Below are 15,832 nucleotides of genomic sequence, written 5' to 3'. Positions count from 1 at the left end.
CTTGGTGACGTGTCAGTTTGTTTACAGCGCTGCAGCTGCACGAACATGGCTGTGGATATAACTTTACTCTTCAAAGCCAGCGTGAAGACAGTAAAAACCAGAAACAAGGCGATAGGAATAGGCTTTGACTCTACCAAAGATGAAATTTTCAAGCGGAGCAGACCCAAGAGCGGCTTCTCTCCGAAGGCGAAGGAAGTGGTGAGTGTTTCCCCGAGCTAGATTTAGCTAACATGGCTAGCACCGATACAAACTTTAAATTTAATGACAGCTAAATACAAGACTGTTTCAATCAAAGTGTTATTCATGCTGTGTTGGATAGGCAGCAGAAGCCTAGGAAAAGTGTGCAGCAAGGTAGGAAATACTTTGGTAAGTCTGGTGTTAGCAAACTGAAACTCAAAGCTTGAGTTTAGTAAAGTAGGTACCAGTTGTTCATAGTTAACAAGGCATCTATCTGTATGATGCAACATGAATTGTATGAGAGGTGGCAGTGGGAAACACAAAATCCTATATATGTTATTTTATATGGTGATAACTGCTGATAGATAAAATATCAGCTGCACTTGTAGGTTTAGTTGGAGTGGATTCATGTTTTGATCCTGATGTCAGTTGTATTTTACTTTACTCCTCTGTTTTTTATGCTATGCTGTTGAAATCTTGAGATCCAAACATAATGGTATTATCTAACACCAAAACTGGAGACGACAAAATAACCACAGCTATTAAAAATATCACAGCATTGTCACATTTGAGGTGATAGAATTGATTCAATGAGAACATATTTGGTGTTAATTGGTCCAGTGTATTCAAAGAGGCTGTCAAAATGAAATACACCTAATTTCAACCTGTTGTCATCTCATGATGGGTCAGCTTTATGTGATTTCTATAATCATATTTACACAGGAGAAGTACTAACCTTATGGTCTTGATTATGTTTATTTTAAACAATACAAACCAGAAATCATGATTACATTCCTCAATGAATCAGAACTTTATTTTCTCCCTGTGAGTGTGTTCATTATTTATAACTCTCAAAAAGGAAATAACATTCCCTGAATTCAGAACAAAGTAGCTTTCCATGGAGCCATTACCTGAAAATCTATTATGCTGGATCGTTATGTCTGCCTTTAATACACTCTGACTGTCTCTCCAACTCATCTTGCAAGGTGCCAAATGTTCTGGAATCAGGTTATAAATTGCGGTTAGCAGACAAGCCACTGCATCAGATCTAAAATCTTACAGTTGTTATTTGGTCTTAGTAAGTAATCTGATGTCTACACTTTTTTGCATGTATTTATGCTTCATCCACGTTTTGTTGCTGACTAACTGTGATGCATGTGTCACAGATTCTGCTTCTCTGTATTGCCCCTCTCTGGACCAACTCACAAAGCATGGTGGCATTATTGCTGCTGAACTAAACAACAGGTTTCTGAATGTGTAATTGAAGGAAAAGTTAGCAAGTTAAATTAGTAGTTTATCTCAGACAAGGCAACATAGTCAGTCTTGAATATCAGCTCTGGTCTGCATTGTCGTCTCCTCTTTGACCACTACATTCCAGCAAAATGTAAGCATATCGTGGCAAGCACTTAATTTAATTTCCAGTAGACATCAGTGAATATGGACAAAAGACTGCAAAGAACATTACAACAACTAATATAATTTTCCAAATGTCATTTACACAGGGAAATAAAGATCACTGAAATAAATAGCACTCATAAAAATGCCACTTTTGTCGACTTGAACTTGGGTCAGACTACAGGAATTTTCAAATCCTGCCCAGTTTGGGCAATTCAGAATAAATGAGTGCTCTGCTTGAGATCTGGGCAGACAAAAGCTAAGTTGTTTGAAAAAAAAATCACACTGGGCCAACTGGCCAGACTCAACATTTTTGAGCCCAGAATACTTTTTATGCCAACTGTCAGGTCCGACAGCCACTCCTCCCCCAGCACTGACAGGCCTGGACTCTGCTTTTAGAATTGACCCGGAAAATTGCCTCATGTGATCTGGACTTAAGGTGGGAGTAAGCCAGATGACTTAGAAAAATAGTAAAGAATGTTCTCCTCATTTTATGATATTGAAAAGACAAGTTTTTGTATAATATCCTGAACTAATTAAAACGGTGGTTCAATACTACTAAACTACTGGTTGACAGCGAGGAAATTTTGATTTCAGTTCCTTCTTTAAAAGACTTAATTAAGGTAAATAATCCTGATTTAATTGTAGGAAATTTCATATAAGCTTAAATATATTAGTGAAAACAAGTTGTTTTGAAGCTCTTGTCATGGGACACTGACCTTTGAATCTTGGCAGGAAAGGCAACGGTGGCATTTAATTAGCTCAGAAAACTTCACAAAACATCTCAAATTTTATTCTTCCCCTGAAGTACAGAGACATCATCAATGGTTGGCAGTAGGAGATGGATCATTAGCAACTAAAATGTTTCAATTCATGTCATGGGTGTTGCTTATACAGCCAGAAGTCCTTGGCCTAACATGAATATCATGAACGCAAACCTCTTCAAAGGCACCTTGAAGAACCACTTTACGTTTCCCTCGGGGAGTCAGGACTTTTAAGTTGTACCTGATGTCTCCAGCCATCAGTCTGAGGCAAACATGAGCCCAGTCTCAGCACCTCTGCACAACCAGGTTTTTGTTATGTACTGTTACATTGATATTAGAAATGGTGGTTTAATAAAAGCACTGGTGCTGATTCAAAAGAAACCCAAACCCATCCTGTGGTGACTGCCCTCTGCTCTCTCCCTCCCCACCGCTGTCTCCCTTGCACTGCAGATATCATCTCAAACCATCTTGGTGAAGCAGCTTTTGTAGAAATTGAAATTGCGAGTTTGGAATGTCCTGACTGCTTACAGTTATGTCGCGGTTTTCACCCACAGCTCCCCCAGCTCAACTATCCATTCTTCTCTCTGTACAGCCTGACATAGGCAGCATTTTTTTGTGCGAGTCCCCTCTTTACATGTATGATTCCATAAACATGCTGCAATAACATTTTCTTTCGGCTCTCGAGCAATTTCTTGGGGAAAGCCGATCTTCCCAAGAGCCAGTGATTAAAGGTGGAAGATCAAAACAGAGAAAATATTAAATTAGGTCCCCAGTAACAATGTTGACGGCCGGCACCAAATGCACAACAGATGTGGGTGCCCTTCTAGACATGAATAACTCTCCAAGTTCCCACTGAAGCTTCACAAAAATAGAAAGAAAACATCAAAGTTGACAAATACACAGTGGTCCTGTGAGGCTTTTTTCCACTCAAAAAGCAGCGCCATGAGAAAGGAAATGTAGCGTCTTTCAAGGCAATGCAAAAAAGGCTTGATTGACTAATAAGAGGGCCTGTGTTTGCAGGGTGGGGTTTGGTCAGGGGAATCTTTTACCTCATAGGGGTCGGTTTGGGGCACTGTGATCTCCATTTCACCGCTCACCTCGTCTCTTTCCATAGCATGCTGCCCTTCTCGAGTTTAAATGGAGGGGTCACTCTAAAATTGTTAAATTGTGTGTAGAAAATAGCGCTTGACTCCCCACTGCGCCTTTAGTATTGGTATTACAAAATTGGCTCCTTCTCACAGTGTTTTCTTAGAAGCCATGAAAAGTGTCTGGCCATCAGCCAGCACTTGAAAGTATTTTGTGCTGTTGGAGAGGGGGCGCTTCCCTCTTACAACTTTCACATTGAAATAGTATGCTCATTTATTCTCAAAACAGTAGTTTGAATTTCAAGAATCTGGTTTACTTGATATTTTTGTTAGTGATGGTCAAGTTTCCAACATTTGGAATTTGGAAGTGAAATGTTTTCCCACATACTGGGATATGTTAAATCAGTGATGGCCAAATTTCAAAGATGGAGACCAAACTTGGAAGTGCTTGGAAATGGTTTGTAGGATAATTGTTTCAATTCTCCTGGTTATTAAGATGAAAATGAGGCATATTTGCAGATTTAACAGGTCATGTTGGGCAGATAGTACAGACATTTATGAGTCATCATTAATGTCAGCCATTTAGTGACTGAAGGGTACAAGTTTGGAAATCTGACATTTTTTTCCTGAATGTCTTCCCAGGCCTATTTAGAATAAAAGTTATTGTCACTCAAGCAAAAAAGTAAAAACATTTATGGCAGAAACACACAGCCTGTAAGTCCTATAGCTAAAATTGACCTACCTGAATATTTACAGAAGAATTGTACACAGGTCCAACAAATGTTGTAGAGAATAGAAAAATGATGAACTAAATCTTGACTATTATATGAAATTTTCTCATGAGACAACATGAAGTCTGACTGAAGCCTTATTATATTGCAAACTGTATGGAAAATTGGCAGAATGGGCAAAAGTTGAATACATTTTCCAATGTACAACAACTGAAATTAAGTTTCCTCTTCACCATCTCTGCTCATCAAGTCACAAACTATATTGGCACACAGGTAAAAACATGCTGACATACAGCTGTCCAAACTCAGTCTATACTGAGTCGGCACTTTAGCCATGGGGAAGTGATTTGCGGGGATAACCCCGAGATGAATGTGTTGCTAAATGGTCTCTTTACCATTTGGCCTAATCTCTGTGCTGTTTTCCCATGAAAGCCAGGCAAATTGAATTTTGAGGCATCTGCTGTCAGGCCTGAGCACAATCTTGATTTTGTTTCACTGCGTGCAACAAAGTGTTTTTTTGCATGATTCATGAAAATGAAAATAAAAGAGGAAAAGGTGGTGAAACACAGATTTACAGATGTATGTCAAACTCTAAATCATGAGATGGACACCAGATACCCTCCAGACTAAATTGTTTAAGTGGAACAAAAGTAATGTTGAGCTCAATAGACAAAGGCTCAATTTAAACATTAAAACATGGAGCAAGACTAAAGCAGCAGCTGTGGACACTTTTTAAAGAATGTTGTAAGGCTCTGTTGTTAGACTAATCTTAGTTATTGTGATTTACAATCGTTGAAATACGACCAATACAGATGACAGCAGGCTGCATACTTGACCCTGACACTCAAAAACACAGAGAATCTGAACCATGAAACTACAACAGATGTGTACTCATCTTCTTAAACAGATGACAGCTCTAAAAGACTCTAGTGTGCCTTTTATTATAATTTTATATAACATGTAAGTAGAACAAGGCATGGGGTATTAATCATATATTGTCTGTTCACATTGACAAGTGACACTGTTGTATAAAAAACTAATAACAGTAAACACACTGTATTGTTTTGCTGTTCATTTTTGGTCATCATTCATCTACAGTAGATTCAAAGGTCTTGTTTAAGGTCAATAGAATATGCATTCAGTTGCTTCCTAGAAGGTACAAACTGTCCCAAGTCTTAATTCTCTATTTATAATGAGCTTTGAAAATTGCAGAATTGTTGTCTGTCATCCACTCAGCTGAAGCGTTTGTTGTTTCCAGACCCACACACTTTGCTTATAGTTGTTTTCACCACTTGGTTTCCATCTTAACGCAAACTGCTCTGTCTTCACCTTCACTTTTTGAGACCATACATAAAATTTAGAGTGAAGAGAGAGAAAAAGTGTTTTTCTTTTCTAACTTCCCCTTTCAAATTTGGTAATTTACAATTTATGATATATAATAGGAAAGTTTCCACATTGCCTTCTGCTGTTTACTTGACAGCATGTAAGTTTGCGCATTTTAGATTCCACAACATGATATGGGATTATCAGGCCAACCTTTCCTGATTTTTCCTTTTGCTTGTTTTTGATTGTTTTAATCGTCTTTTTAAAAATTAAATCTGATCCTTGAAGTACTTGACAGAGGTTGGTCATTACTTGAATTTAGTGTACAGTGCACATGGGCACCTCTGACAAGTTTTTGTTTGCTTTTGTGAATAACTGCTACAGCTATCTGATCCAGACCCGTCACCTGTTGCCCTTCACACAGCCAACATTTCTTTTTTGTTCATTCAGTTATTTTTGTCCACTGTGGTGTCCAGGTTTTTTCATTAGTTAAATGTAATAGCCTCGGCCAATACATCTGTTTCTTATGGAATTAACTGTTGAAATGTGATGTGATTGCCTCAAAATGCAGCAGTGTAGTTTCCATAGAAATTTGTTCAAAACAGACTACAGGATTTGTCTCACTGGTGATGTGACCAACACAGTCCATCTCTTCAGCAGCAGGACTTTTAGAGATGGACAGAGACGACTTTGTTCACTGACTACTTTCAGCTTGTTCAAAATGCAAAAGGATTTGGAAATGTGACACAATCTTGCAACACAAAAGCAGTGCTGTTGTAGCTTTATAATCCTCATCTTCATCTATCATTCAGACTTACCTTAACATAACAATATATGGTGATCTTGGTATTGTACGTTGACATTTTGTGTCCGTGAATGATCTGACCTGCATGGTCAAAACACATTAATACAACTTTAGCAGACATGAAAAAAGATCAAGGATTCTGTTCGTAAATAATCTCAAAAGCTTTGTTTGAATTTTGTGTTTGTTGTTTATTGAGCTGACTGAAGTGTTCGAACTGCGAATATACAAGAAGACAAAACTGAGCCCATTAGAGAGTCAGACATAAACATGATAATAAAATCAACATGCGGCACAGTCTTCTCCACTGAAACGTCCTTTCTGTATCAGGCCCACATACCTAAACACAACATAGCATGGCGTCAGTATGGATAGCCCTCGGTCAGGACACACAAGGACTTAAACCAAAGCAGGGTAGTCATCATCAAATTCTGTCAGTTACCTAGATTTAACAAAACAAAGAGCCATCCAGGCTCTTTAGAAATCTGCTAGCTAAGCCTTTTCTCTTTTCTTCCTCATAATAATCCCCCCTGATGGTTTGTTTGGGCTCAGTCGGGGCTGGAGGGAAGCAGGGGGAAGGAGAAAGTGAGGAGGTAAAGTGGGGGTCTTTGATGATGACGAGATTAGATGTAGCCCGGCAGACTGTCTCCTCCTGCCTTCGCTACGAGCTCTGCCTCACACACACCTATGGCGGCTGCACGTATACACATGCACACACTCACATACACCTACACATATACGGTGAGCCGCATGCACATGGCCACCCCTTTCCTTCATTGTTGAGGAATTACTTGCTCTTTAGGGTCTTAAGTTACAAGAGCAATTGATCCCTCTGACCCCCTGCAAACCCTTGAGGTTGTGCTGGGAATCTGAGCTCCAATGTATACACACAGGAGACAGCTCAACCCCCAGAGCAGCACTCTTGACACTCCCCGGCACCCCCACAATACACACACACACACACACACACACACACACACTCTAAATCAGCATGTCCCAATGCTGTGGATTTAGCCCTGCCTGCTGGTCAAAAAGGTGTAATACCATGAATACACTTCTTCAAGCAAATATAGCTTGAACATAAATAAAAGGCTGAAGCCAAGTGCTAATTGCAAACAGAAAATATAGTTTATAGGAAAAGGTAAATTAGTCATGCCATGTAAAAGATTTTATTTTCCCCTTTATGGCAGGCCAAGGATAGTCCAAAAAAACTAAAGTCACTAAAACTCGGAAATGTGCTTCCACAGCAGTTTTCCTGGTTTGTAAATAAAAATTTCACCACTATAGCCAATTTAACTTGGTAATTAGAAGTTGAAGGCTTCATAAGATACACACCATGATAGTCACCTAACCATGCTATGTATGCCATCACAAATTAGTCCAAGGTTGTTTCTCTTGTTTTGTCTGACCAAGTTCAAAACAAGGATATTCAGTTTATTATCCTGGAAAACTGAGAAAAGTTACTACTTACAGCATTAGTCAATTATTAAAAGTGAATTGACTCATCTATCAATCGGCTAATTGTTTCAGCTCCACTTCTATCAGACTTGTGTGTTTAAAATATATGGTTGATCTAAGAGGTGAGAACTAACACAAATCCAACATTTCCTTTGATTTGCTCGAATAAAAATAACCACAAGCACAAATCAGTTTGTGCTAACAATAACTTCTACTCAGATTGAAGCAATTATCAATGAAAAATAACGCAATACATTTGTCATATGTCACCACTCTAAGATGCATATTTGAGTGACTGCGTGCATGCCGCAAGATAACCCTTTATTTCCAACCTAACATCACTAAGTACATGGTAAAAAGGAGGTGGTTCATTGGAGGTTTTATGGCTGTAGGTCTGGAAAATCCTACCATTAAGTGTTGGTAGTTGTGGACTCACAGGACCTCACTTCAAAGTTTTCTCATTCACTGAGACACTACACAACGCCCGATGTTTTGAAATACTTTGAACCATAAGAAAGGTTCTCTTCTCCCCTGAACCCCCCTCTAATCTCAACTGCTCTGAACAACAATTAACTCTTGACCTCTAATAATTGTATTATTACAAGGGTCAGCTTACCTGAGTTAGTATTTGCCCCACAGCAGTGTCTTGTGTCACTGACTTACCTTCTAAACCAGAGAAGGAGAACATTGGTCTCTAACAAATTGCTCAGCTCTGTTTATCTTGACACCTTCTTTCTGCCTTGAAAAACTTTTCATTTTTCAAACGTCAGCTCAAATAAGACGGGGCTTCAGGTCACCGTGACGCGAGGAATGAATGTTTAGAGACATTATTAGATGGCTGGTGCCAGGTTACTCTTTACAGCCAAGGCAATTTGATAATTGAGGTTGTTAGAGTGAAAAGGCTGAAGGCCGAAGACAGCGTCATTATGCTATCAAAATAATCTCCCACGCTCTGGGGTCGCTGTCACAGTAAAACTCATTGTGTCATTTTTCAATCCTGGGCTTGTCTCAGTTCTGTCTTCTTGTGGATCTCACAGAGCCTGCTGTGTGCATATTCACACCCACTTGTACCTTGCCAGCAGAGTTCTGTGGACAGGGAAGTAATTTGGTCCTTTTTTTAATATTTGACCGAATTACAGGAGCAAATATTGGATTGAACCAAGTTTCCTCTGGTTTCCCTATGCACACACACACTTGGACATTTTCTCAGTGATAAATAGTAACAGATCATGAATTTAAAGCTTATTAGAGATCGCTCTGTCAGTGCTCTGTATGCAGCAGCTCATGGTTTTATTTATGAGAGCTGTTTGAGGAGGAAATTGCAGGTTTGATTTTTGTATGTCCGTGACTTGATGAATTGTCAAAAGCAAATATTGAGAATTCACAGAGATAGAAAAGACATTGGTCGCCTGTCACATCCAATAAATACTAAGTTTTACATTTACTCTGGCTCTGTCTAAATGTAGTTTGGAGAAAATAGTTTCCTGGTACATGTCTAAAAACTCTTTCTTAAGCTGTGTTGACATGGTTAACATATTTGAAGGAGCAACTGAGGCATCGCATTTAAAGGGACTCATTGACATGAAGGTAATGGAGTCAAATAATCCTTCTTCTCACTTTATCTTGGCAGATCACAAACATCACCAAGCTGAAAGACTTTCTGCTACAACACAGGAAAGATTATGTGAGCGCCGGAAGGTAAGCCCCTCCAAACGGTTGCGGTAATCCACCACAATCAACAACAGCAGCGGGAAAATCCAACAGTGCTGCAGGGAAGGGACAAACACTTTGATTCTGACAAAATTCAGAAGGGGTCAGAAGTCAGAGTTATTTGATGGGACTTTTAAATTTGTCGTGTGTGTGTGTGTGTGTGTGTGTGCGTGCGTGCGTGCGTGCGTGCGTGCGTGCGTGTGGTGGGTGTGTGTGTGTGTGGTGTGTGTGTGTGTGGTGTGTGTGTGTGCCCGCACACTGTAGGGGCTTGCTGCTGGCACAAGGTCAGCAGCGAGTAGGGTGGTCTGTAGCGGTAGGCTCCAGTCTAATTGTGTGGAATAATTGAGCTGCAACCAAGTGGAGAACAAATCACGCCCTGGGACTAATCCAGGCCTTCCTCCGCTCAAGGCCCCCTCTGTGTTTTGTAGGTGTGGGTATGTGGAGTAGCCCATGTTTTGTTAAGTTTGTTGATAAAGTCTCAATAGAGCACATTAACTAAACATTAGAGATGTCAATGGGTGGAGTGCAGTAGTATTAAGTGTTGGGAAAATCCATCAAGATGCCATCACTGGTATGTGCACAAGTCTCGTCTACATTCAGCCTCATCATCAGCCGTTCCTGTCTGCCAATTTTCTTATCATCTTCCCTTTTGCTCCTCTTCATTTGACTTTGCCTGACAGAATAATTATGGACTGTGGATTATGACTGAATTAGTGTAGCTGGTCACCATTTCAGTCCAAGTATGGCTAATTGAAGGCTAATTAAAGTAAAAGCCTTGTTGAGCGAACCCTGGAATGGAGATATAATACAAGACAATACAATATATGGTAAGATACTATGACTGTAGCTTAAACAAACAAACCAAAAATGCTTCTCTACGTCATAGTAAAGGACGACTTGTTGCGCTTTATATTTCATCACTGCATCTTTATTCTTTCGTATTTGTTTTATTTAGGGGATGCAGCTTGAGATTATTTTCATTAAAATAGTGGCAACACATATTCCCAGTGTCCATTCCTGGATTTTCTTGTGTCCATAACCCAAAGATGTAAAGATGTGAAACAGAGAAGCAGCAAACTGTCACACTTGAGAAGCTGGAATGAGAAAATGTAATTTTGCTTGAAAATTTATTTCATGAAACAATTCACTATCAAAATAGTTGCTGGGTAATTTTCTGTCAATTTGAGTTATCTTTTCAGCTCTAGTTTAATTATATAATCATTTTAGGGTTTTACATTAACAGTGATATTTTTTGCAAGAATGACCTTGATTAATCCCGTCACACCAATTCAAAATTCAATCTAACCTAACCAATCAAAACCACCTTCACACATGAATAGAATTACAGCTTTCTCAGTGCTGGGGTCTTTTTGTTTTCACTAGCTCTGTATGTTCTTAGCTAAGAGAGTTGTTGTGTCTTAGAAGTCTACCAGAGGGAGACGTTAAGTCTCAGCTGCACACTGTGGTGTGACAGCAGGAAGCTCCTGGGCTTGATTGCAGTCATGCTCTTTCCTGTGTGGAATTTACATTCTCTCTGTGTTTCAGTTTTCTCAGATTGTTCCATTTTCTCCACGTAGTAATAAAACATGAGCTCAGGTGAATTGGAAAGTCACGTCCACCCGCCCAGAGCCTGGTGCAATAGGTCTCTGCCCCACATGACCCTGAATAGGAATGGAGAGAGAACAGGACATGGTTGAAGGTAGACATGAGTTAGGGAAGAGGAAGGCATCTGTCAGGGTTTAGGCCACTTGTTGTAAATATGTGCTTTAAAGAGCCTTTGTTAGGATATCAATCAAATGTTCAGCTTCTGCTACATAGCCACAAAGTATTTGAACTCACTGTGATTGGTCTTGTGTGTTCTACAGTCTCATCTCGTCAGATCTTACCCGTATGACGGACAGTGAACGAGATCAGATCGACCAGGATGCTCAGATCTTCATGAGGACGTGTTCTGAAGCCATCAAGCAGCTACGCAATGAAGGTAACACCTAATGAACTATTTTACAAACATTATTTGAAATGTAGAATATGATTTTAGGTGGTGGTAGTTTTGTAATACATTATGCGGTATACATGACTCAGATTTTAGTTTTTAAACTCTCAACTGTGTTGACTTACAAAACATTAACAGGGAGCTGAGTTGAAAATGGATGTGATATTACTTTTGGGCAGCATCCCAAAATCAGCGAGTTTATCTTTTAATTAATGAATATGTTATTGTTGTCAATGTAGCAGAGAAGAAGGTGACATCAGCCCAGATAAAGGAACACAGAGGGGCAGTGCTGGACCTCATTGAAATGTATCTGAAAGGTGAGTTTATGCAACTCATTACAATTCAGACTGATATTGTCTTGCACCAAGTCCTCTGTGGACTATTTTGAATGCATCCATTTGCTTATCTTAAGGACGTTTACTGGTTAAGAAAGTGATGATAAGAGCCCAGCACTCTTCTGTCTTTAAGGAGTGTGTAAGCTGTACTCTGAGCAGAGAGCAATTAGAGTCAAGAGAATGGTGGACAAGAAGAGGATGTGAGTATGCTTTCTATGCATATACCTCATTCCCACAATTTATTATTTCTTAAAATCATTTTAGGACTGTAGTAACTTTAAACTTTGTTGCCCTTGATTCACATGGTCTCAGGTCCAGACTGGCCCCAGAACACCACAGTCATGTGGAGAAAACGCGTGAGGTGGAGCCCACAGAGGAGAAAACTGTCAAGGAAGAAAGTTCTGGTGAGTCAGTGAGTCGTCTGAGACACTCAACTGTACTTCTATGGCAGCACAGGCTGGCACACGCAATCCTGCTACTATATGTGGCTACTTCTGGTTTGGTATTTCTGTGTATTTATGCATGGGTCAAAGAAACACTTAAGTTAAATCAGTAGATACATTCACTGAGAAATACGATTTTAAAGAGTTTACAACAAGAATTTTAGTGAAGCAGTCTGTGTGTTAAAGGTTAGTGTCTAATTCTTACTTGCATCTTATCTACACCAGCTTTTAAATTAAGCGCTCCACGCCATTATTGATGTCTTCTCAGCCGTCTGAAGGCAGCAGGACAGATGTGTGTGTGCGTGCTATGTACAACCTGTAATTTGAAACATGTGTTGTCATTACACAACACATCCAATAATTTGCAGTTCTACACGTTCATGTCATCCAAACCATCAGGATTTGGCCAATCATTGGCCAATCAGATACATGGGACAGTTCACAATAAAATATGAAGGTGAATAAAAGTTCTTAGTTCTGTCTATATCACTTAACATCCTCAGGACTATCCTCATCCATATCTTCAGCCAATAACAATAGCATATTCGGAGCAACAGCTGAACTAAACAGTTGGCATTTTTAATTTTTGAAATGGATTTTTAATGGAATTTGCATTTGTTACAACAAATTTATGGTAATGTTTCAAAAAACAAATTGTCTTCTTTGTCATTATCACAGTAAGGCTGTTATTATGCGAACCAAGAAAACGACTTCTACAACCCTTTTATCACTTAAATGTGGCACATTTTAATAGTTTTTTGTTCTAAAATTTTTCAGTTAACAACTGCACATAATTGCAATTATATTTGCTATTGCTATTACTGTTTCAAACCAAAAAACATTTCATTATGTGAGGGAAAACATGGTAAACCTTTGTTTTTTAAATATCTCCACAAACACAGCATAGTTGCCGAGCTGTATATTGTCACCTTGACACTGAACATCCCAGACAACAATAATATTCAAAACTGGCTGCTCTAAGGCCCAATATGGTGAACTGTAAAGTTACTACAAGGATACTGCAAATACTACAAATCAGTCTAAATAACCACTCAGGGATGGTTCAAAGAGAGAATAAGCAACTAAATGAGCAATTCAGCTGAACCAAGTGAATGACGGAGGAAATGTTGGGTGTTTTTGAAGATACATGACGCGTTTTCACTCTGTTTTCCTCCCTGTAGAGAAAAGTGTGTCAGAGGTCCTGGACAACACTGTGGAACACCTGTGGGAGGAAGGCCGAGTGGAGGACGAGCTCTCTCCTGAGGAGATCCAAATGGTATGGCAACTCAGACATCATTATTTATATTCATGTTGTACAGTAGATGTAGATCTGTATGATTCATATGTGTTTGATGAATGTATAGCTATCTAAATGCACAGGGACTCACACATCTATTGCTTTACTGTGGAGCTGTGTTTTTAGGGAGAATTAAATTTGTAGAGATCCAGATTGCAAACTCATTTGGACTTCAGAGTTATTTGTCATTACAAAAATGGCACACAGTCAAGTGTATTTGTACACAAGCAATCACTTAAATTAGTTTAGTAGTTTTATGGAAGTTCAGATAACACAGCACATCCAAAGTTCTTACACTGATGTTCATAAGCATCACTGATGAAGTGCTGTGTGTTTTCTGTCTAGTTTGAGCAGGAAAACCAGAGGTTGGTGAGTGAGATGAACAGCCTGGTGGATGAAGTGAGGTGAGTCTCCCTCAGCACACATGTTCCTGTCCCATTTTAATAAGACTGTTCTGAACAGCATTACTAATGCCAGGGGAGATCAGTAATTTCAGTCTGTTCAGACATTAGTGTTGTGAACGGTAGAATTATTTACTGGGGGTAATTGCAGTAATTCAGAAACACTCTTGTCTGACTGTGTGTCACTTCCCCTCCCACTAAATTACATGCCCAAACTGATTGAAATACTACGTGAGCAAGACAACACATTCATGAAATATCAGATGTCGATCCAGACAGGATTAAAATGACCCAAGGACATAGGTGTATGCAGATTAAATTATTACTATGGTAGCCAGAGAAAATCACTGACATGTTTGTTCCAGATGGAACAAAATTCCTAAGGTCCTGAGGTGAAAATTACCGGACCTGCCCCGGTAATACTAATGCCATCTGGAAGTGCTTAAATATGCTAGGCACACTGTTTTCACGGGATGTGTCATGCTTCCCTTTTGTGCCCATCAGGCAAATCGAGGGGAAGGTGGTGGAAATCTCTCGACTTCAGGAGATCTTTGCTGAGAAAGTCCTGCAACAAGTGAGCTTATTTCCTTTTCTTTCCATCACTTGGTCAGTAAATGCACAGTATTTCAAGAATAAGTCACACGTGAACTGATCTGATCCATCTCGCTTTCCATGACAGGAAACAGAGATAGACAGTATTCATCAGCTGGTTGTGGGTGCTACGGAGAACGTGAAAGAAGGCAATGAGGATATACGAGAGGTAACACTCAACTAGATGAAAAAAAAAAAAAACAGTTCTGTCGATATTAATGAATCTTGTCAGTAAAATGTTCCTCTATCTTCTAACTTCTGTCACAAGGCAATCAAAAACAACGCCGGCTTCCGAGTATGGATCCTCTTCTTCCTCGTCATGTGCTCTTTCTCTCTCCTTTTTCTGGACTGGTATGACAGCTAACATAGCTGCCAGCATGGACTCTATACAACAGGAAACCTCCTGGCTCTGGCACGTATTGGTTATCTCATAAAGAAATGACAACAGCACACTGTATGAATGTACCACTTCCCATGCTGAACCCGGTGGACAAGTTGTTCTTCATGAAGATTCTGGATTGAAGTGGAGATGGCAGTTTGTTCTTCTCTGGTCTTAACTATCAGTTAATCTTTGTCCAGTGCTTTTAGTGCAGCATCAGTGTTTACAAGCACTTCTGTCGAGTCGAGCTTTGTCAGGAGCACTGTATTCACTCTAAGTGTGTGTATCGTTGGACACTGTCTTTTATCTTCCACTAAATGAAATAATGGTTTGATTGGCTGCAACCCTTCTTGTCTGACTGACTGAAAAAACAGATTTTGTTTTTTGTTGATCCTTCTTGGAACCAACTTTAACGCACTAGAGGATACTGTGTAGACTTGCATCTTGTCTTTGCAGTCTCATGTATTTAAATATATTGTAAACTTAGGAACCTCAATGACATATGTGTTATAATTCACTGTCAAACCATTGAGAATGTTTTGCTTTCCAGGCATTTATTTGATATCTGTCACAGCATAACTGTACTGACACACCACTCACAGTAGTAAAACTAAACAATATTCTTAATTAAATTCTGTTTCTTTCTTTACCTAAGGGATATCATTTTAAAAGAGTTAATACATTTCAACTTTATGTCAAACCTTCGCATAACATCAGCCATGGCCTGTCTTGAGTTGTGTCAGCCAAAGAAAAGAGGCTGGCGATTTGAGATTTGACTCACACGGCCCCCTGATATTTCTGCTAATCTGTTTATTAGGATTAACCTATATTCTGGTGGAAGCAGTACAGCACTTAGAAATGTTCCTTTGATCTCAACTCAAGGGAACATGAACTGGTAAGTGTATTTATTTTCTGCCTTGTGGGAGTTTCAGCATTACTGACAAGATT

At 39.4% G+C, this 15,832-nt stretch overlaps 1 protein-coding gene across 1 annotated transcript; it reads left to right on the top strand.

Moving 5' to 3' along the window:
- The first annotated feature begins 10 nt into the window (after positions 1-10).
- Positions 11-15,516, top strand: stx18 (syntaxin 18). Its single transcript, XM_056404110.1, has 11 exons — positions 11-198; positions 9,366-9,433; positions 11,311-11,426; positions 11,678-11,755; positions 11,907-11,973; positions 12,086-12,177; positions 13,398-13,492; positions 13,859-13,917; positions 14,419-14,488; positions 14,594-14,674; positions 14,774-15,516. The coding sequence occupies exons 1-11, from the start codon at positions 46-48 to the stop codon at positions 14,867-14,869; spliced, it is 975 nt and encodes a 324-aa protein (XP_056260085.1). The 5' UTR covers positions 11-45; the 3' UTR covers positions 14,870-15,516.
- The last annotated feature ends 316 nt before the right edge of the window (positions 15,517-15,832 follow it).

This window comes from Seriola aureovittata, chromosome 2 (genome assembly GCF_021018895.1).
Source record: "Seriola aureovittata isolate HTS-2021-v1 ecotype China chromosome 2, ASM2101889v1, whole genome shotgun sequence".
Classification (NCBI taxonomy): domain Eukaryota; kingdom Metazoa; phylum Chordata; class Actinopteri; order Carangiformes; family Carangidae; genus Seriola; species Seriola aureovittata.
The sequence above is the reverse complement of the archived record's forward strand: the minus strand, read 5'-3'. Positions and strand labels throughout refer to the sequence as shown.